This window comes from Ceratotherium simum, chromosome 9 (assembly GCF_057802395.1).
Source record: "Ceratotherium simum simum isolate JZ-2026a chromosome 9, ASM5780239v1, whole genome shotgun sequence".
Taxonomy (NCBI): domain Eukaryota; kingdom Metazoa; phylum Chordata; class Mammalia; order Perissodactyla; family Rhinocerotidae; genus Ceratotherium; species Ceratotherium simum.
The window spans coordinates 79,502,980-79,525,031 of record NC_141908.1 but is presented as its reverse complement, the minus strand read 5'-3'; the positions used below and the strand labels follow the sequence as shown (position 1 = coordinate 79,525,031).

The 22,052-nt window shown below is 42.3% G+C and overlaps 1 protein-coding gene across 1 annotated transcript in view; it reads right to left on the bottom strand.

Moving 5' to 3' along the window:
* The window catches only part of CD28 (CD28 molecule), a 29,157-nt gene extending 20,298 nt beyond the window's left edge, over positions 1 to 8,859 (bottom strand). The window contains exon 1 of the mRNA XM_004426821.3: positions 8,718 to 8,859. Within this exon, the coding sequence (XP_004426878.1) occupies positions 8,718 to 8,772 (55 nt within the window). The 5' untranslated portion in view covers positions 8,773 to 8,859. The remainder of the gene's footprint in view (positions 1 to 8,717) is intronic.
* Between the last annotated feature and the right edge of the window lie 13,193 nt (positions 8,860 to 22,052).

Below are 22,052 nucleotides of genomic sequence, written 5' to 3'. Positions count from 1 at the left end.
ACCCTCTCATATCAGATGAGGAAACAAAGGCCTAGAAAAGTTGTCACAGTGTGACAGACAAAAACTCCTGATCACATCCCCCTACCTTGAGAAATCAGTGGCTTTAGCTTTTGAGTTTGAAAAAAGAAAGGGAAAAAGAATAACAGATGTGGCCTCCCCAAAGCCAAGGGCAAGCAGCCTCATCTTTGTTCTGAAAAACACAGGGAGATGCTGAGATTAACTTCCCTGACTGGAAACTGGAACCCTGCCCGCAATGCTGGGCAGGGTTGGTGTGAACCTCATGACCCTGTTATCTCAGCCGTGAGCTGAGGCCAAGCCCAGCCATAGTGTGCATTTTTCAAGACTCAGCGAATTTAAAGCACAAATGGGCTAAGTCTTCAAAGTCAAGGCATGTGTAATCCCAGTGGCTCTTATAATAAGTTTAACACCATGACCTGTCTGGAGAGATTTAAATATACATATACACACACATACGTTTAACAAAAGGTTTTTAACGCCAGGTTTGCCAGCACGGAATCCCTCATCCCCCTAGCTTCATCCTAACACGTCTCCACAAACCCCTGTAACTCTCTTCTCTCCCTCCCCACTCTTCTCAGAGATTCGTCCTCCTCTCTCTAATACTCCCATCCTCCATGCCCCAAATCTCCCTCCCTATCTCCTCAAGGAAACTACCTCCATTCTCTTTTTTTCTCTCTCTCCTCCTCTTCTCTTTTGTAAGAGCCTTCTCTCCCCTCCACCCCTGCAACACTACACACACACACTCAAGACCAGCACTCAATTTGCAAACATGTATTACAGGCCTGCTATGTACGAAATACCACAGTAGACATTCTAGGTGATAAAAGTTTCTAATTGTCTTCAGTTTATCAAGCAATTTCCTCTCCTTCTCACTGTCTCTGTTGTGTCCCCCTCCACTTTTTCTTAACCATTTGAAGCTTATCTTCCTTCCCTCCACTCTGCCTAAACTCAAAAGTCCCAGCTGGTCTCCTTTTAGCCAAAACCAGTGGCCTTGCCAAGCTCTTATTCACTTCTCCTTCCCTTATACATGTAACGCTATTAACCACTGTCTCTTTTTGAAACTCTTTCCTCCTTTGGCTTTGCTGACATGCCATTAGCCTCATCCCCCTCTTACCTCTCCAGACACATTCTCTGTCTCCTTCACTAGCTCATTAGCCTCTTCAGCTGACTCCTAACTGGAGCTATTTTCCAGATTCAGTTCAATTCTCTGCTTCTCTGCAGTGCAACCCTCTCCTTTCTGCCAGCCATCCATTCCCATGACTCTAGCTTCATTCCAAAGATGAAGATTCCTAAATATTTAGTTCTTGCTCAGTTCCCATATCTTCAGCTCTGTACTGGACATTCTTCCTCACATCTCAACCTTTACTTCAAACTCAATGTGTCTAAAATCCAACACTGTCTTCCTCCAAAACTCAGTTGTGCAGCAACACCATGACTTAAGGTGGTGATACCACCATTCCTCTGTTAGGCCAAAAACTTTGGCATCATGCTTGATTTCTCTCTCTCTTTCACAAACCAGGCACTAAGTCTTGGAATTTCTACTTTCAAAACATCTATCAGAATAGTCACTTCTTTCTGTTTCCACCATTGCCACCCAAATCCTAATCTACTACCCTCTTCCTGGGAAAGCAGCAACATGTTCTCGCATGGTCTCCTTGTCATTGGTCTTCATACATTCTAGACCATCCCACTTCCAAAAACTTTCTGCTGCTTCATAATGCCTTGAAAATGAAGTGTGAACTTCTGTTACCAATATTCAGTCCTTGGTTTGACCTAATTCTATCGCATCTCTCCAATCCTCCACCACTCAGACTGGCCATCTGTTCCAAGAACGTGGAACAATATTCCTGGTTTCATTTCTTTATTTGTATTGCTTCTCCTTCCTGAGGCAACACGGCGTTGGTAAGAACATGAACCCTGGATTCACTCACCTACTAACTGTGTGACCACGAGCAAGTTGCTCTACCTGCCCCATGCTTCAGTGTCCCCATCTTATAAGTAAGATAATCAGAGTAACTACTTCAAAGGATTTAGGGGAAGAATAAATGATTTAATACAGGAAAAGCCAGGTAGAATAGTACCTTGCACACCATAAGAGCAAAATAAATATTAGCTAGCAATTATTATTAATAACATCATCCATTCAAATCCAGTCTAGCTTTAAAGTCTAGCTCAACACCCTACTCTCCATAAAGGCTTACTATTCTATATTAATCTTACTACAGTATTTATTTTATGCTTCCTCATTTTAGTACTAATTCATTCATTTCCTCTTCAACAAATATTTGTTGAACACCTACAATGCTTCCAGCGCTGTGCAAGGTGCTGAGGTCATTAGGATGAATAAGACACGATCCTGCCCACAAGCAGCTCACAGTCTAGGGGAAAAAACAGATGCATCAACACACAGCAACAATTTTGGGAATCCAGAGGAGGAAAGAAGTCCCTCACTTTGCCATTTAGGGTCTCAGAGACGGCTTCTTCAGGTGAGAGATGTAAGGGATATTCCAGATGACAAGAATAACATATGCAAAGTCATTAAAGCATCAAACAGCACAGTGAGGCAGGCGACCACCAAGCGTAATTTATCTGTTTCCAGCTGTTATATCCTATCATCTATAGTCTTCTCAACTAGATCACAAAGTCCTCGAAAGCAGAGAGAATTTGATTAATTGCACAAGCAGTTCTTGTGTGCTAATTAAGTCTTTATATTTCTTTCCCTCTTTTTATGTTCCTTTAGACCCCAAAAGAGATTGAAATATAATAGAGGTTTAATAAATATTAGTTAGATTGAATTACAGTCCCATTGGAATTCCTCTTACAAGTCCACAATAAAAGCTGAATACCCAGGGAAAGCCTCCTCAAGGGTGTGGATCTTGCACTAAAAACATAAAGTGAAAGGTGAGTAGGATTTGAATGGGTGGGAAGGAGGAGACAGGGAATTGCAAGAGGGAAACAGCATCAGAAAGAAAGGTCACCAATGCAGAGTGCAGGTGTGTGAGGCAGTGAAGAAAGCTGCACTATTGGGGTTGAGGATCTTATGGTAGGCTAGGAAAGGAGATAGATTGGATAAGTAAGGTGAGTCCAGCCTAAAAGCATCCAAAAATGCCAGGATACGTTGCAATGTCATCTTTCTATAGCATCTTCTGGGAACCATCAACACAACTTCCTTTCCTATCAGTTGAGAGATGTCTAAGTTCCCTCCCATCTCTAAATGTCTGTGGTTGAATTCAGCAATTGTATGGATGCTTCTGTTTATAATTGTTTACTATAAAATAAATTAGTGTTAATAGAGAATCATTCACAGTGTTCCTAAACTGAAAGAAAAAATATTTCTAGGAAGATTTCACAATTCTCACTTTTACTTCATTGAAGCTCAAACTAGGTTTTTGTTTCGATCAGAGAACCTAGACTAGCACATAAAAGATATTAATAAATACCTATGGAATGAACTCACAAATGAAGACCTGTCTTACCAAAGCACTAGAAGGAGCAGGCACCTTAGAAAATAGGAACTCAGCCCTTTAGAGAACAGTAACCAGCTAATACCCTGTTTTAGTCCCCCTAGGAGTCTCATGGTGGAAGGAAACACTCTCTTCGTATGCGCCCATTCTCATCCACCTTCTGTGGGACAGAGTCTGTGGATCAGAAATGGAACACTCCTGGACTCAACATTCCTAATGCTGGTCTTAAATTATATGCCTTTATTAGTAGTAGTGTTCAACAGCCAAGAAAGTCATCAGGTCACATGCAAATACAGCCACAGTGATGTTCTGACACTTCATCAGTTGTCAAGTATCCCTAAGCAATAAAAAGCACAATGCTCTACCTTCTCAGCAAGTAAAACAAATCAAACATCCACCTAAGTTCTTAACAAGGAAATCTATGTCATTGTTAAAATGTGAGACATGTCAATAATTCAGATTCTTACGTGAATGAGTGGGTGACGAACAGGAGTTAGGGCCGTAATCAATACACTACCTGGTGGATTATGAGCCAAAAGGGTGACTCAGATATTGCAGAAAGGGGCTCACGATTAGATCAGAGGTCAGAGTGAACTGTGAGTGGGCGACTCTTATGACACCATCAGGAACCATTGACCTGGTTACCATGGCAGCCAGAGTCCCCAAGATAATGAAGATGATGACAAATGAAAAAGATGACGGTAATGGTGATACAGAGATAAAGTTGCAGCTCAAAGTTAAGTAAGAAATTCTCCACCACAGTACAGGTTCCTTTCCAGCACTGAAAACATAAACACACGTAACCTGCATGGTGACACAGAGACTAAATTAAGATGTCTATGAAATTAACATTGAAACTCTAAGGCCAAAGAAATCTACAGTCTCTTTTCCACATCCTCTAACAAGCGACTGAGTAGCCCTTGATCCCACCCAGTGCACTCCTCTTCCAGTGTTCAGAGTCATCAGAATGAGAGTAACAGGCAAGAAGTTAGACACCTACTTTTCAACCACTTCTCTATGGGGCCTTGTGTTACCTTCCCTCCAGCTTTAGAGACCAATTCTCATGCAATGGTTCTCAGACTGAAAGCTCTACATACACTTTTTTGATGACAATACCATGTCATTGCCTGAAAAGAGTCAAAGAAGTCAACATCAAAAAGACATAGATTCCTTAACACAGCTCAGAAAACCGGAGACCCTTTTAGTCAGTCACGAAGTCATCCAGATGTCACTTTTCCTGAAGTTCAGCTAAACTATCTACTGAGAAGAAAAGTTTCAGCCACTGTGAAGTTCCATAAATAATAAATTTCTTGAAGAAAAAGGCAAAGAAAAATTTAACCAAGATAAAAAGGAGAAAAGAAAGATTTTATCCTTTTCAATGACTTGCTGTGAAATAACTGTGCTTTGAAGGCATGCCTGCCCTCTGATTTTTAGAGAAGAAAGTCTGCAATGACTTGTGCATGCTTATCAATGCCTATACCAGTTAATATTGGGGCCAGCCTGGTGGCATACTAGTTAAGTTCACGCATTCCTCTTCGGCAGCCTGGGGTTCGCTGGTTCGGATCCTGGGTGTGGACATACTCACCGCTCATCAAGCCATGCTAAGGCGGCATCCCACATAGAAGAACTAGAAGGACCTACAACTAGGATATACAACTATGTACTGGCACTTTGGGGAGAAAAAAAAAAAGAGGAAGATTGGCAACAGATGTTAGCTCAGGGCCAATCTTCCTCAAAAAAAAAAAAAGAGCTATTATTTTAGAGATGATAAACCACAAACGGAATTTTCTTCTGGGATGTTGGTGGCATAAAAATTTTCATTTTGTAAATGTCAGCACACTGCATATGCAGGAAATACTTGGAGGAAGATATCTACACATGATAAAAGCTGAATGGTAATCATATGGCATTTCTCCACTCATGAAAACAGAATAAAGACATTAAAAAGGGGGACAGTCTATGTCTAAAGACAGAGAGGCAGTGAGATCCCCGTCCCCCCACCCATAGTAAAGGTTTGAATGTGAGCACTTCAGAGTTATGATCACAGATTCATTTCTATTTCTCATCTATGTGTGAAAATGACTCATTCTATTTCCTGGTATTGATACATTGATATTAATTTTACAGTCCTTGATGTAAAAGTCCTTTCTGGATGGTTGCCTTAAAAAAATAAAATAAAAAGTAGTATCTTATGGTAGGGTATGGTAGTAGAAAAAAACAAATTCTTAAGCAATGTCTATACTTTTGAAATGCCCATGAAATTTACTTGAAATGACAAAACACCCAGTCAATTTTTTAACGGTCAGAAAATCTGGCTACCACGTACTAGATGTCATGTAGATACAGCAAACTGCTGAGTATACTGCATTTTTCGAGTCCATCTTTTTCCCGTACTTTCCCAAGCCCAGCCTCAGAGCAGCACTTTCTTGTGAGATGTAAATTACCTCTCTTTGTGTACAACTACTTCAGAGGGCTCATTTGCTGAAGTAAAAGTAAAATGTTTAATTACATTGGTTTGCTGATGATTTTTTATTAAACATCAATCACTTTCCTGCCTTCTGTGCCTCTCCCAGAAAAAGAAGTGCTGAGGGAAAGGCAGCAGCACTGGAGAAATCAATCATGTTCAGAGTGGCCATTTTGACGGTGTATTTGCTAAGGTTTGAGGAGAAATGAAAAGAAACCCTCTAGGGAAAAAAAAGTGGGGTTGTCCTGATTTTTGTCTTCATCCTGGATGATTAGCTTGCTGAAAAATAACCAATATTGGCTGACAAATCTATGAACAAGGCCACGTTATCATATGCCCACTCCTTCTATCGTCAATCACAAATTGCTTCCCTTTCACGGGGCCAACAGTTCTAAGCGGGACTCATGTCCCGAAGTCCAATAGAATCCTCTCTTGTGGATCTCAATGGCACAATTATCCAAATCTGGTAGAAAACATGTAACTTTGGTAAAGGAATTGTCCGAGTTAATGTTTCCTCACTCTGCCAAATCATCCCTCTTTAATTTAGCCATAAAGATCTTTCTATAGCATCAAGATCATGAAGAATCAAATCAGGCTTAACTTTCATAGAATAAGTATTTTAAGCTATGCTGTGAATCAATGAGTTAGAGTTGTTAAATTAAGGGAAAAAAGAACTGTTCTTCATTTATATAGACACACACACACACACACACAACACAGATATACAGTAGTCTCTCACACCCCTAGGGAGGACGATTACACTTTGACCAGAGAATCCCCTGATCTGTAATTTCTTCATGGAGGGTGAACGCAGAGAGAGAAACAAAAAGCACATGGAAGATTTGGCCCCATCGATTAGAACGGATCAGACATTTTTGTATGTTGCAATTATTTTCTTTCTCTTAAGTTTTCTTGCTGGAAGGGGCATTTCAGAAGTGCCCCCTCCACCCCAACCCCTTTCCTACTCCATTAGACGGCCTCTCAGCATCAAGTCTTAAAAGTTATTCAGAGGGTGAGTTGGCGTCTAAAAGGTAGATGTATCTCAAAGCAGAAAACACAGCTGCCTTGTGTGTGAACTCTCCGACTACTTTTTGGGCTCTCCCCCTTTTAACAAATGTTCCAAAGAAAAAATATAAAGATTTGAGTCTTACAAAAATTATCTTCAAAAGAGAGTGAATGAATCGACGGTAGATGGTTGACCACAGCACATCAGAAAAGTATTTTGTGTACAATTACGAATTTTACATAGTTTTCTGTCAGAGCGAGGCTTCTCTTTCCTTTCTGCCTATCCCTTACTGTCTAATAAATTAAGAAACTTTAAATATTCTTTAAAAATAAATTTTAAAGATCCCTTAAAAATAAAGTTTAAAGACCTTTTTTAAAATGAATTTTAAAGATTCTTTTAAAATATATTTGAGAGCTCTGAATACTTGGTACCAGATACCGGGGCATAACCCGTCTCATCACCAGCTCCTGTCTTTCACTATATCAACACCTTTTATAAATACACACAATTTGTAACATGCCCACTGGCACATCAGATGACGAAACAGGTGGGTATATAGGTAACGACGGTACTCGTGCTGATTGGGAAACTACACCCTTTGGAGCACATGCACAAGATGTTTAAGAACAACAACGAGTAATGCAGCCTGCGAACCACCAAAATAAATGGGAAAGAAAACTGAAGACACTGGCTTTTCAATGTCACTTCAAGGGAAAAATAACTATCCTTATTTAAACACGCCCACTAACCCCATCCAGTCCAATTTTCGAGCCAAGTGGGACCCTTTTCTAACTCTGAGAACAAGTTCAACAAACACCTTACTCCAGCCCACCAAGCTCTTTCTGGTCAGAATTGTGATTTTCCAAAGATGACTTAACCTTGGATATACGTGGAGCTAGGGCATTACAAACCACATCGTGTTAGGAGGAACAGCGTTACGGTCAAGAGGACAGGCTGGAGAGGCCGACTAAGACAGTCTGGCGCCTGCCTCCACAACTAGAACCTCTATAGCCTTGAGCAAATTAACGTTCCTATCACTCAGTCTCTTCATCTGAAATGGGGTTCTGTAATAGTGTGGGGTGTATCATCCTCCTCCTCATCATCACTGGGAACTTAAAAGATTTTAATCTAAGAAAACATATTTTCAGCCAATTGTGAAAGAAAACTAATTTATTAGCATTTATATTGTATCAGGTTCTGTGACGAGTCCAGAATTCATTTTGGCACTCATTCAGTTCGGGTAGACATAGTCATTACATCTAACGTTTATGTTGTTAGCCGAGCACTGACTACACTAAGCATTTCACGTGGATTATTTCATTTTATCTTCACAATGACCTTGAGATGAGGTTATTATCATCCCCATTTTACAGATAAGGAAACTGAGGCTAAGGGAGTTTAAATACCAGCCTAAGCGTAGCTAGTAAGAAATGGATCTGTGATATGAACCCAGGCTGTCTAAATCCACAGCTTTCAGAACCAACCTGCTTATAGCAGTTTTCCTAAGTAAGGAAATGCATATATACATGAGCTAAAAAGACTTGGGGCACTATTAACTAATAGCTAAATAAATCTTGTTTAATTCCAAAGGATGTTCCTTGTAGTCTGAGAATCAGTGAGTTTCTAAATAACAAGTCACATGTTAGAGCAAAGCTGCATTTCAAATGTCCAAATTTCACAAGTTGTTTGAAATTTAAAATGAATTAAGCCAATCAAAGACTTCAAAAGAAAAACTTAAAGAAGAAAAGAAATCAAAATTGTTTACCTGTTACTTGAATTGAAGGGAAGAAGTTGAGAGCCAGGAGCAGCCTGAGGATCATCGTGCTAACGGTGGGCCAGGGCTGCAGCCCCTCCTCCCCGAGGAGCCCAAGTGCCAGATGAGCTGGAGACGCGCCTGCCCAGCCTGAGCGTCGCCGTCACTGCCAACTTACTTCCCTCCGGGCACATGATCAAGGGACCCAAACCACAAGGCACCGTGACTGCAACATTTCACACAGGATATTACATTGTTTTGATGACTTTAGACTTTTCCTCTTCTTTTAAAGGCAAGCCTTTTCTTGTCATTGAAAAAGAATGTCAGTCACTCTGTGATGGGCTCATGAGAATTATTCTCTACGGATGGGTATCAGTGCTGTAAAAATGGGTGCTTGAACCCCAGCAGGAATTTAAGGGTAGACTAACAAGGTGTTCTAAGGGAGGGATAAAGCCTAGCACAGAGGAGAGATTTTCATAGGATGGGAGAGACGGTGTCAAAAAGACAACCGTAGGAACTATACTGAGGATTTGGGAAACATCTGTATCAGTGCTGAGTTACAAATATCGGGAATCAAACTTCTGTGTTGGACATAGGTAGCCCTCTGGAGCAGTTAGCACACGCTGCTTAGTTTATGCCAGCCTCCCACAGTTCACCTCTAGGAACTTTGAGAAACAAACCCATGCCCACTGAGCATCTGGAGGAGGTTCCCTAAGCAAAGGGAGAGTCAAAAACATCACATGTCCTCAGGGGGACAGTCAGGTAAGCAAAAGACCCTTGGTATCTCATGCTCTCTGTGTCCCTCAAGGACTCATTCAAGGCTAAGTAAGAGGTGTGCAGGAGGCTCCCCAAGGCTGGTAACCATGCCTCTGCAGCCCTCTCCCACCGGCCAGGCCTCCTGCACTTTGGGCCATTCCACTGGCCTGGCTGACTCTACTCTCCTCATCTGGCACCTAGGTCAGGATCTTGTACTCAGTGGCTTTCTCAAAACCGTCTGGTAATTTTTTTCTCCTTTCCTGATAATCTAAGCTTTATATAATTACCCTAATTTGGGGTATTGTGTATGTGTTTTGTTAAAGATAACTTGTATTGTTTTTTATTCCAACTATAAAGTAGGACATATTTCCTATAGAAAATTTAGAAAAGGGTACATTTTACCTTTTTAAAGGTTAAAAATAAACATTAAAACAAAACTCACCCATAATCTTATCACTCTGATATAAACACTGTTAATATTCTGGTCCATTGCCTTCCACGTGTTTTTCTATTAAGATTTTTATGTATTTAATATCATGTTTTATTTATAATTTTCAATAGATATATACTATTACGTTATACCTTGAACATTTTCCCATGACATTTAGGTTTTCTATATAAACATCATTTGTAATTGATGCATAATATTCCATCCTATAATCATAATTGTTTAACAATCCCCTAATGTTGCTACCAATTTTTTGCTATTTTAAAATGCTAGAGTGAACATCTTTGATGACCTAGCTCTAAGTGGAAGAAGCCTTCCCGTTCCTCCCTCCTGATCTGATAAATGACAGATCAGAAGCATTTCTTCTCCTGATAGGCCCTTGTCCACTTTTCAATTTTCTTACAAACACAGACTTTGTGACCCTCTCACGCTGACACATCTTTCTGCCCTTTGGAGAAATTTGTCCTTGAAAATGATTCACTTACTCTTCTGAACTAAAAGTCAATGATGAAGTCATGCCCCCAGGCCCGGAGAAGATTCCCTTCTAGAATCTGACCCAGTATTCCTGTCTCTGACCCTCTATTCGGTTAGGGGAAACTATATCTTACCCAGGGCTTGATGTTTTTCCAAGGACAATTTATAAAAGGTAGGGTACCCTTCTCTGAAAGGTTACCCCTATTCTGAAGCCATCAGACTACGCAGATCTAGAACAAGAGGCTCTGAAACTCATCGCAGAGATGAAGAATATGTACAGTAGAAACAAAGATTCCCCAAACTTTCCTATGATTGATAACAAAAGCGAAGAAGGGAGTTAATAACTGTCTTCAAGCATATTAAGGATGACTGTATAGCATCCAGCTAAGGTTATATATATAGTAGTGTTTAATAGAATCAAACCTAGCTGGAAAGAAACAGTGCAATTATCTGGTCTAACTCCTTTATTTTGAGGAGGAGGAGGCTGAAGCCCAGAGAGGTTAGTTGACTTATACAAACTCACAAAACAAGAATTAAGTGTACTTGATTTTATTACTTGACCAATCCTATTTGGCTTTCTCTAGAATAAAAAGAAACACAAACTTGGGGCCAGCCCCATGGCATAGTGGTTAAGTGTGTGCACTCTGCTGCTGGTGGCCTGGGTTCGGATCCCGGGCGCACACCAATCCACCGCTTGTCGGCCATGCTGTGGCGGCGTCCCGTGTAAAAGTGGAGGAAGATGGGCACAGGTGTTAGCCCAGGGCCAGTCTTCCTCAGCAAAAAGAGGAGGATTGGCATGGATGTTAGCTCAGGGCCAATCTTCCTCACAAAAAAAAAAAAAGGAAACACAAACTTTAACATTTGCCTTCCTTTTTTTTAAACATGTATCACACTAGTGTCATTTCACATTCGCTCTTGAAATTCAATAGCATTCACCTACACTGAGAAGTAGAAATGCTAGAGATGAACTAAGGGACCTTACAGCCAACAGCGCAGGAGTACTGAGAGCCTACCACATTTCCCATAGCAATAGAAAGCACTTATGGACCAAGCACTCCACATGCCTGATCTCATTTAATACTCGCACAGGCTGTAAGGAAGATGCTATTGTTATCTCATTTTAAAGATGAAAAGACTGACCCTGACAGAGAGTTAAGAAGACTCAGGAAGCAGTGGAGCCAGGATTAGAACCTAGATCTTTCTAACTTGAACTGCTCTGCCCTGATCACAGCACTATACTGCCTCCCTCCTGTCAACCCTCTCCAGTATTGTCAATTCCTTCAGAACAAAAGGTTGGCAGCGTGCATTACTTTTCTGTTGGAAGGCCTCTAACACGACATCTTATCAGAGCCTATGTTCCTGGAGCGTGGAAAGAAAAAAGGGCAGTGGCCCTTGGGAGACATAATCATGCTGTGCTTCACAAAAATGCACCTGTATTTTTCTGGAGAAATTCCAGATTCCTTAAGTCCACACATGCTCTTGAAATTCACAGACATATGCACTATGATGGAACAAATGACCTTAATCAATCAGCGAGAATACTGAAGTCCCAACTACATGGTTTGCCAGAGAAAAATATAATACGAGTGACCAAATTCTATAGGCTATTTGAAACATAATAGGGACTAAGCCTGGGGGCAAGATCCTGAAAGAAAAAAAAAGAATCTCAGGGCATGTAACATTGTGATATAATAAGAAATACATATTTTGTTCTTTGTCCTTGGCACCTGGCAACAGCTTCTAAAACCACTCTAATTTTCTAATTAGTAAAGATGCTAAGAGCATCTTTTGTTTTAATACTTGGTCTTTGACCCCAGTTCCTGTCACAGAACTCCTAAATCCCTTGGAATTTCCTGGGTGATAGGAGCATCTTTTGTTCTAATGAGGTGACTCTTGGTGGGCTCCTGGATAGCTTCACGATAGGGGCTGGTCACCAGAATAATCAAGCCATGATTAGAAGCTTAGAACTTTCAACCCCACCCCCTATCCTTTGGGGAGGGAAGAAGGGCTGGAGATTGAGTTAATAATTGATCACACCTACATGATGAAGCCTTCATAAAAATCCCTGAACTGCAGGGTTCAGGGAGCTTCTGGGTTGGTGAGCACATCTCAAGCTGGGAAGGTGGTGTACCCCCACTCCACAGTGACAGAAGCTCCTGCGCTTGGAATCCAGTCCTTGCCCTGCATATCTCTTCATCTGGCTGTCCATTTGTATCCTTTATCATATCCTTTATTATATAATAAACCTGTAAACATAAGTTTTTTCCTGAGTTCTGTGAGCCGTTCTAGCAAATTATTGAACGTGAGGAGGGGGTTGTGGGAACCCAATTTATAGCTAGTCGGTCAGAAGTACAAGTGACAACCTGAGACTTGCAATTAACATCTGAAATGAGAGCAATCTTGTGGGACTGAGCCCTTAACTTGTGGGATCTGACACTAACTCCAGGTAAACAGTGTCAGAACTGAATTGAATGGTAGGACATTCAGCCGGTGTCGGTGTGGGGAAAGAACCACACATTTGGGAATTCCAGTGGCTAACAGCACGGGACTTGAAGTTCTGTGGACTTGGCGGGGTGGGGGGGTCAAATCCCAGCTGGGCCCTTTTGTAGCCATATGATCTTAGAAAGTCACAGCCACAATTCCTCGTGTGTAAAGTGGAGATGACAATACCTCGCTCGGTGAGTCGTTCACGTCTCACACAGTGTGTGGCTTTCCCCACCTTTAAAATAGAAATAAGATTTAATGAATCTCCATTTCATGCTTATCATAAGGGGCTGAATAAATGTTTGTTGGATCAACCAAAACGGATCATTGAATATACGTTCGATATATTTACATGGATCGATTTTACTTCACAGCATGAGTACCACCAGAACCCTGTTTGAGAAATCAGCAGAGTATCCCTCCTTGATGCACAATCCTTTAGTAATAACATGTACCAGTATAAACTACTAAGTATGATTGAAGAGTCTTCAAGAATTGTAGTTGTCAAGCCAGTCAACGATGAGAAGACTTGTGGCTGTCTCTAACTCATATAGAGCAAACCTACCAGGATATCTTCTTTGATCTAAATTCCAGCTAGAAACTTGCCTTTCATTTTAGTTTCTAATTCTCCCCAAAGCTCTGCCTTACAGAGGTTCAAATGTTCACACGGTGTTTGTGGGAAAATAACAACGGCTGAGATTCTCTCTTTGAGTTGTGTGGTATTACCCAGCTGTTGGTATGAAACACTTATTAAAAAAATAGACCAAGACGAAGTTAAGAAAGTCGTGCATACTCTCACAAGCCAGCAGGACCAAAGCCTGAAAAAAATTATGCTATGCGTTAAAAGACAGGAAAGCAAGAAATACCTGCCATATTGATTGAATAATCTCACTGAGTAAACAAGTATTACAAAAAGATATATTTGCAGGAACAATCTAGGAGGTTTTATCAAGGATCACATGAAAAATACAGTGAAAAGTAGCTTAAAACAATTACCTAAAAACCATTTGACCACTTATAGAGGCAGGCCTATTGCTCCAAAGTAGGAAAAGCAGTAGCTACCATTCCTTGGAGGCTTCCTGTAGCCAGTAGTGTGCTAAGCGTCATACACGCATCGTCTTATTGAATCTCCACAACGCTAGGAGGTTGGTACTATCAATATCTCCATTTTATAGTAAGGTATCAGAAGCTTAGAGAGGTTAAGTAGTTTACCCACAATCTCACAGTAAGTAGCAAAGCAGGGATTTGAACTCAATTTGGTCTGACCCAAAAAAGTGAACTTTAGATTTGAGCATCATGGGAGAAGTAGACACAATCCCCATCAAGCAACAGCTTGGCTATGCGATTGACAGTGCGGTGGTTAGGAGCAAGGTTTTTAAAGACGAATGTATCTTCTTGATAGGCACATGTGAGCTTCAGCACCAGCTTCACAAAGATTTAGCAAGAACCCTACACGTGACTTGCAAAGCCTTCCTTCAGTAGGGAGTGTGTGGTTCTCCTGACTTCCCTGCTGACCCTATCCTCGTGCAGACCCAGTCAAGAGGGAGAAGCAAAATTTGTGTCATTTTGACACCATCCTATAGGAATTAATCCTGATGAGACCAGGAATTTGTTTACTGCCAGCAAAGACACATCATGAGCCCAGGCAATGCTCATCTGAGCTTTAGGACAGTTCCATGACAACAGGTTCATTCGCTTGGTAATTGGAAAGAAAGCAGAAGAGGAGCGGCAGATACAGAAAACACCAATGACCGTCATTAAAGATTGAGAAAGACTATTACTTATCAGACTCTGATTAAGCCATTATGACAGTGTAAACTTTCAGTTGTTAGGACCTAAAGAAATCAGGCAAGTCTACTGTGCTCTTCTCAAATCCCACTATTCTGTAAATCTAACAGTCTCACAGAGCCGTGTCCTTTTGGTCTCATAGAGGACCGGCTGCCTGCCTTATTGCTGGCATTGCACAAAGGTACCAAGGGCCCTATGTCAGACTGAATTTTTAATTTTTTTAAGCCACTGGAACATTTGGAGATTTTCTAGAGACAGGAATGTTAATTAAATATGACTGGGGTTGGGAGGGCAGGGTGAGGAATGTATTTCACTCCACATCTCGTGTTGAACCTGACTTGACCCTCTTCTGTTCCCTGCTGTGCAATCAGTGGAATGGTAAGGAGGTGCCCTCTGACCTCTTCAGGAAGTGCAATCTTGTCCTGGCCTTGGGAAAACCGTCCTGCCTGGTTTTCCTCCTTTTGGAAAAATCATAATGGCCTTCACCCTCTAACATGTTTCTTCGCACAGAACCTCCAGGAAATAGAACTGTTAACTTCAACATTGCTTTCAACGGTCTCACATGTGACTGGGCCCCTCTGGGAACCATCTCACCAGCCCCCCTGCTGTCTCTCCCACCGCCTACCCTTCCCCACCGGTTCCCACACTCATTGAGTAAGGAAGGTCAATCTGAATACATCTGTCCACATCTCTGGAATGCCACGGAGGAGTAACAGCTGCTGACTTCTGTTCCTAACACATGATCCTGTTTGTCCGAAAAGTAGCTTGGGTGAACTCCAGCTCCTATACACAATCTCCACTTCCTATGGAGACTGTGGGGCAGGAGAGGATGTTCCCCACACTCACTTCCAAGTACAGGATCCTATTACTACTAATAATAATATTAATAATTAGAATAATAATTGTAGCCAGAATTTATTAAGCGTTTACCATGTGTCAGATATAATACAAAGCTAAAAGCATCCCAGGTTTTTAAGCCTCAATTTTTCCTTTAAGTTTTGGAAAAAGGCAGTACTTTTCTTTCTCTCTAAGTCACTATACTTCCACGTCTTAATACACACACACACACACACACACACACACACTAAAAACCTTTACTAACTTCCCATGTATACAGGTGATAAAATTGACGGTTTTGTGTATTCTCCTAGAGATATTGGAGGGTAAAAAAGGAACCTGAGGAGAAAAATCAAAAGCTGTAACTGAGATGTTACGAGAAGCCCAATAGTGACTGTAAGGAGCAAGAACAAAGAGTCATGGCCTAAGACAAGGTCCAGACGCATCTAGTATCTGTCTAAGAATCCATCCAGGAGCATCCACTAACACCACAGTGCACAGGGTGTCTTTTATACATGGTCTCAAGGAAAATTCCAGACTAAACTTGTTCTCACAACATTTAGCTTCTGTTATAGGCTGCTCAGATTTGGAGTGACTAAAACCTAACTCAGCATTCTCTTCATTGAGGGGCCAGAATCGACATTGGAAACAGAGGGAAATCTAACCCACCACAAGAATCTAATCTAGCGTGTTGTTCATTGTATGAAATTTGCCCACCTTTGCCAAAAAATTGTTACAGGAATCTTCTAGAAAAAATGGAATTGTTTAGGGGACTTCAAAACAGAACAAGCAAGAATAAGAAAGTCTATAGTGACGTTGAAAATGTACTCGTTCACCCAACAAACCTGTGTTCAGTGCCCACAATGGAGAAGGCCTTGTTCCACCCCCTGAGGATCCAGGGGAGACTTATCCCCCAAGAAACTCAAGTCTGGAAAGAAACACTGAGGCAGAAGCCCCTATCTTGCCTAGAGAGGCTTCTCAGGGCAGGGATGCTATGTTTTGGATGAAAAGCAAAGCTGGCCAGTCCAGAAGTGGGGAAGAACGGGACTTTCCTTCCAAGCAAAGCACACTATTTGCACAAGCCTAAGAATACACAGCTTGCTTAGGGAGCCATGAGAAGCTCCATGTGGCTGGGCCAGAAAGAACACTGAGGAGGTGACAGGCAGTGGGGCCGGCCGTGCCACGGTAAGAAGTTTGCTCTTTGACCTGAGAACAGTGAGGAACCCTCACGACCTGGCTCAGTGTGCAGGCTGGGCTGCTGTTACAGATTTAGGAGGCATCAGCCTGTCAGATCCAGGCTTTCCAATACGTTTAATCTCTTACATCAACTGCAGTTGATGGGTATCAGCTGCCAGAATCACGGTGTTGAAGGGGCTGTCTGAGACCTCGTAGCGGTTCAGTGGGAGCTGGGAACAGCCAAGGGGAAGGTAGGAATGGCTCCCTGACCAGGATAATGATGAAGCCATGAAGCAGATCAGATCACAACCTGCTCTTCCCCACCTACCCCTTAAATCTTGGCATTTTCTATTGTTGAGGTTTGAGGATACTAACAAATAATTCCCTTCTACTTGCTAATTCAGCTCTAAATCAAATAAGAGAGACTAAAAGAGACAAGAGTCAGGCTGATGGAGAAGCAAATATCACTGACACAGCAGTACTGGAGAATGTGACTACGATGCCGGCACCACAGGCACGCCGAGTTATAGGCGAACTGACCCAGCAGTCACGGGCATTGCTGGAAAACCACAGGCCCGCCTACAGGGGCAGAGTCTTGACAGCTAAGCTCCCGCCCAGCCCACCCTGGCTCTCTGCAGGAAGACAGGTCCCAGAGGTGCGGACAGGTGGCAGCAGAAGCCAGAGGGAGATGGGAGATCGGGAGAGGGATTGTTTTAGGTGGGAGAAACAGAAAGGTAAGCTTGTTTTCATGCTCAGGCAAGGAAGACATCACAGAGAGAAAGACTGAAGAGAGAAAAGAGAGGATAATCTGTAGGGGAGAAAAGGAGGAGATGATAGGAAATAGGCCTAGGACATAAACGAACACTTGAGCATTAATTAAAATGGAGGAAACTTCTTTGAGACTATCAACACTCGTCTAGGAAAACACAAGTGAGAGCAGTTAGAGATTAACAAACATTGACCAGGCATGTTTCAATTCACAGGCGTTACCACATAAAAACCCTGTGGAGGAGCCGTTATTACTGGTCCATTTTACAGATTAGAAGACCTACCAGGTAGCAGATAAGGACTGAAAGACCTTCTTCCAGCTCTGAGGCTGTGATCTTGGGAAAGCGAGCGAATTCTCTGACTCCTTGCCCTCTGCCATGAAACCATCATTTCGTAAAACCATCGTTTCAGGACAAGCTTCCACTAGACCATGTGAATCAACGGGAGAGGCATTTTCAGAAACCATCATTCAGTTTGGGGGGTGGGGTAGGAATGACCTCCTAAGCTTTAAATTTGACTTCTAAAATCTCTGAAAAAGTGAGCAAACATCTCTTTTTCCCTCTCCTTCCCCTCCCTTCAAGATGCAGAAATAGAAGCATTTTAATTTCAGAGAGGAGCCTCAAGGTATTTCTTACCTCTGGGGGCCACCTCAGACTTTTGGGAAACCAAATGGACTTCTCAGGGCTTGCTATTGGTACTGTGTCTCTGCTAAGACATTAGACTCCCTAAAAATATCACCCATCAGGTGGCTAAGCAGGGAGGTGGCAGACTGACTAATGATCTTCATTGTGCTTACAGATGTCATCTCTGAGGACTCTGGGACGACAGCCCAAGGAAACGGGGAAGGCTCAGGCTGGCTGAACGGACTTTCTCCAGCCCCGGAAGTCAGAGTTTTGAGAAAATTATGTCTATTCTTTTCCCAGATCTCTACCTAGGAAGCGTTTGTGGAAATGCACGCTTTGTACCCCAGACTGTGGGCATTTTCTCTCTTCTCTCTCTTGAGTCTCTCCAGATGTTTTCATTTCTCAGAAATTCAGTCTCTGAACTGATCTACAAGCTGGATAAAAATATGCATGTGTTTCTGCACAAACGTGGGGTTGACAAGGACTTATGGCCTCCTCCCTTTTTCTGCTCAGTCAGAACGCAAAAATGTCTCACATGAAAGCAAACGTGGATGTTTTGTCCCCAATGTTCCTATTACATCCAACTGGCACGGCTGTGTCCATTAAGTCCGGCAGTTCTTAACCTTTTTGGTATCAGGGACCCCTTTGGCATTCTAGAAGCCTAAAAACTCCTTCTCACAACCATATTTTGAAGTGCAAAAAATATAATGCATAAGATTTCAAAGAAAACCAGAAGTATCATATGCAGTTTTCTAATATTTTTAAAAACACGGTATAGTAATAAATGCACTTTATTAACACATTACATAACAAGATCCAGCGATGGTGTGATAACCACTGTAATTCTGAAGTCATGATAGGCATAAGTGATGTTTTGAGATGACTGCAGCAACTATGATGTGACGTGAAAATACCTGTGATTTCAACTGATGACCAAGTCACAGGCATTGCTAAAATTACTGTGGTTTGTTACCTAAATATATTGTTGAAATGCTAAATTTCAGTTAGAGAGATTAGTGAAAATAAAGAAGTAATTTTTTTCCTGCCCAAGATCACATCAGACCCCTGGTTAAGAACCCCTAAGTAAGCCAGACCATCTGCTGCCATCAGCATCTCATCTACCTGCATGTGGAACACTCACACGCATACACACACACACGCGTGCGCGCGCACACACACACACACACACCAAGCACTGCATGCCCTGTAGTCTCAACTGGAATCTGATAGCATCTTAATGACACCCATAAAGAACACTTCCCAGATGTCTTATATCCTGAAAGATCAAGGAGCAGAAAGTACAAATAACATTTTAGACCTCAAAATCAGTGTTCTCTTTAGCCTCCAGTTCCAAACACCGCCTCGGGGTGGATGGCCGCTCTCAGCCACAGTTTTCTCCCTGGGGCCTGATACCTGGGCCAGAACCATAAGCTCTACTGTTCCACCTGTGCTTGTTTTTCTCCTGCACCTGAGATGAATTCCAACTTTCCATTCTGCTCACTGGTACTCAGTAGGGTGGGACACGTGGTAGCTGAGACGAGACTTGCAACACACAGTGGAAGGACCACGTCTAAGCTCAGACATCTTGCTCTGGATAATGATGCCAAGTCCCTTGACCACTCTGCAAGCATGCCGCATCCTCCATGTGATATTCTGTCCTTGACAATAAATCCAGAAATCCCTGGAGGACGTCTGCCCGTTAAGGCACACTCTCCCACTCACCACTCTGCTGCAGTCCCATGAGCCTTGGTTTTTTATTCTCTAAAACATCAGTTTCTTTTAGGCGTCAGGTCCTTCACATGAGCTCTTTCCTCTGTCTGGAACGTCCTTCCCCTTCACTATCCCCAAGGCTTGCTCCTTCTTCTGACAGTCATTTCTGACCACTTTATGTAAGTTGGGTACCTACTTCTTTTATTCCCTATCTCAATATCCAGTTGATTTTTCTTAAATGGTCACAATTTATAATTATTCTATATATTTGTTGTGTTTTTGTCTATCTCTTCCATTAGAGGTTAACTCTCTTGAGGGCAGGGACCACATCTGGCTTGTTCGTCTCTGCACCCCAGCACCAATACAATGCCTAGCACATAGCAGGCACTCAATAAAAATTGGTGAGTGGATTAATCAGTAACAAACATTCCCTTTTATACTCTGTAATGTACACAGTAAGCATCTATTCCAGAGCAAAGGAAGGTAAGACAGGATGAAGTATCAGATAGGGTATATTCAAAAGCATTCTGCTTTATGGACCAGAAGTGAAATCCCATTTGGCCTAGTTTGGTCGTCTGCCACCTGTTGATCCAGCTGCCACAGTTCACTCTACTTGCTGTGCCAGGATCTACCAACTGGTGTGGATAATTCTGTGCCTACTTCTCTGACTCCAGGGAGGACGGCGGTAGGAAGCACAGAGTTGTTTAACCTCTGGGACCATGGAGTTTGGCACCTCAGAGATGCTCCAGTCCTGGCTGGCCAGGCACTCCTGGCAAACTTGCTCATCTCAGTGTCACAGTACCAGGGAACTCCGTTTTGGAGTAGTAGTCCCCTCCCTGGAATCCACCTCCTTTGCAAGCCGTACATTTCATCCACAGATGATCAATGAGCATCACACTCAGTGATGGGCCCATTATATGGGCTGGGAAGACAAAGGCAAATGAAGCATGCCCTCAAGTGGCTCAATACAGACAGGTAAACCAATAACAACTTGTACCAGGTAAGTTTCTGCTTTTACATTGATAGGAGCAGACAGCATTACATCTCGGCTCATGTATACATTCTCTTTCTAAAACATCTATAAAACTGTTTAAATGAACCACATGATAAGGGCACCTACAGAGGTGTTAATGTGTATGTGTGTGTGTACATTCACATTTGCCATCTCTCACAAGATCCTGAAAGTATCAACTAGAAGATGAATCTCCCTCCAAGGGACACAGGAACCAGACTTTCCCATCCAACACGAAGACTGCTGCTTTAAGGGAAGGTCTGGAGCCGCTGCACCGCCCAGCCCAGTAAGCACAATGGAACATTTTCCTTGGGATTACCTCACTCTCAGTGACCCACACAGGAAATAATTATTTTGGTAGTCGCCAGTAAACAGTGAAACACACTTGCTTGAAAAATAAGCTCTTTCTGACCCTGCAAGACAGTGGCCTCACAAGCATAGCTGAACCTAGTTTCTACCCAAATTCAACAATTTTGTACGTAAATGGTGCCTTATTCTTGGCTTGTGGGTTCCCAGATCCGGGCCACACTTCAGAGTTCTGCCAAAATGCCACAGCAAACAGTGGTTTCCTTGTATTTCTGGCTAAAGAAGAATGTGGCATCAAAGAAAAATTAGATTTCTTTCCTGGGATAGAATATGGAAATTCCATAGATGTCCTAGCAACAAGTTCAAACACTGTAGTCATGTCTGAGAAAGCACTCCTGCTCTTACAGACGTCAATCATAGGGAGTGCCAGAGAAATAGGGCAGTGTTTGGAGTGACAGCTGTGGGCAGGATTTTTGAGTCTAAGTGAAAAGTCTAGATCTCAAATCCCTATTCTAGCTGAGGCCTAATTTCACAGCCCTTTCTTTCTCTGAGTAGCCCCCAAAATGCAGCACCCTAAATGGAAGGTACAGAGCTCTGAGAGGAGTAATGTCACCTGTGGAAACAGATACATTAGGTTAACAAGGAAATGTGCTCAACTAAAACTGACTCCACCTACTGAAATCCCAAGTCACTGACTTAGGATAAAGCCTTGACTATTTTGACAGAAACCCCAAATAGTAGTGGTGTAAACACAATAGATGGTTTTTCCTCCCTCATATAACAGTCTGTGAGTGAGTGGTCCAGGACTGGAGTGGCAGCTGGAGGCTCAGAGACCCACACGCCTGCTATCACGTAGCCCTGTCATCCTTGGACCCATGAGGTCCACGATGGATTACCCTCACACTCACAGTCCAGCCAACCAGAAGGTAAGATGGAGAACGGGAGGGCCTGCCTCTTCCCTTTAA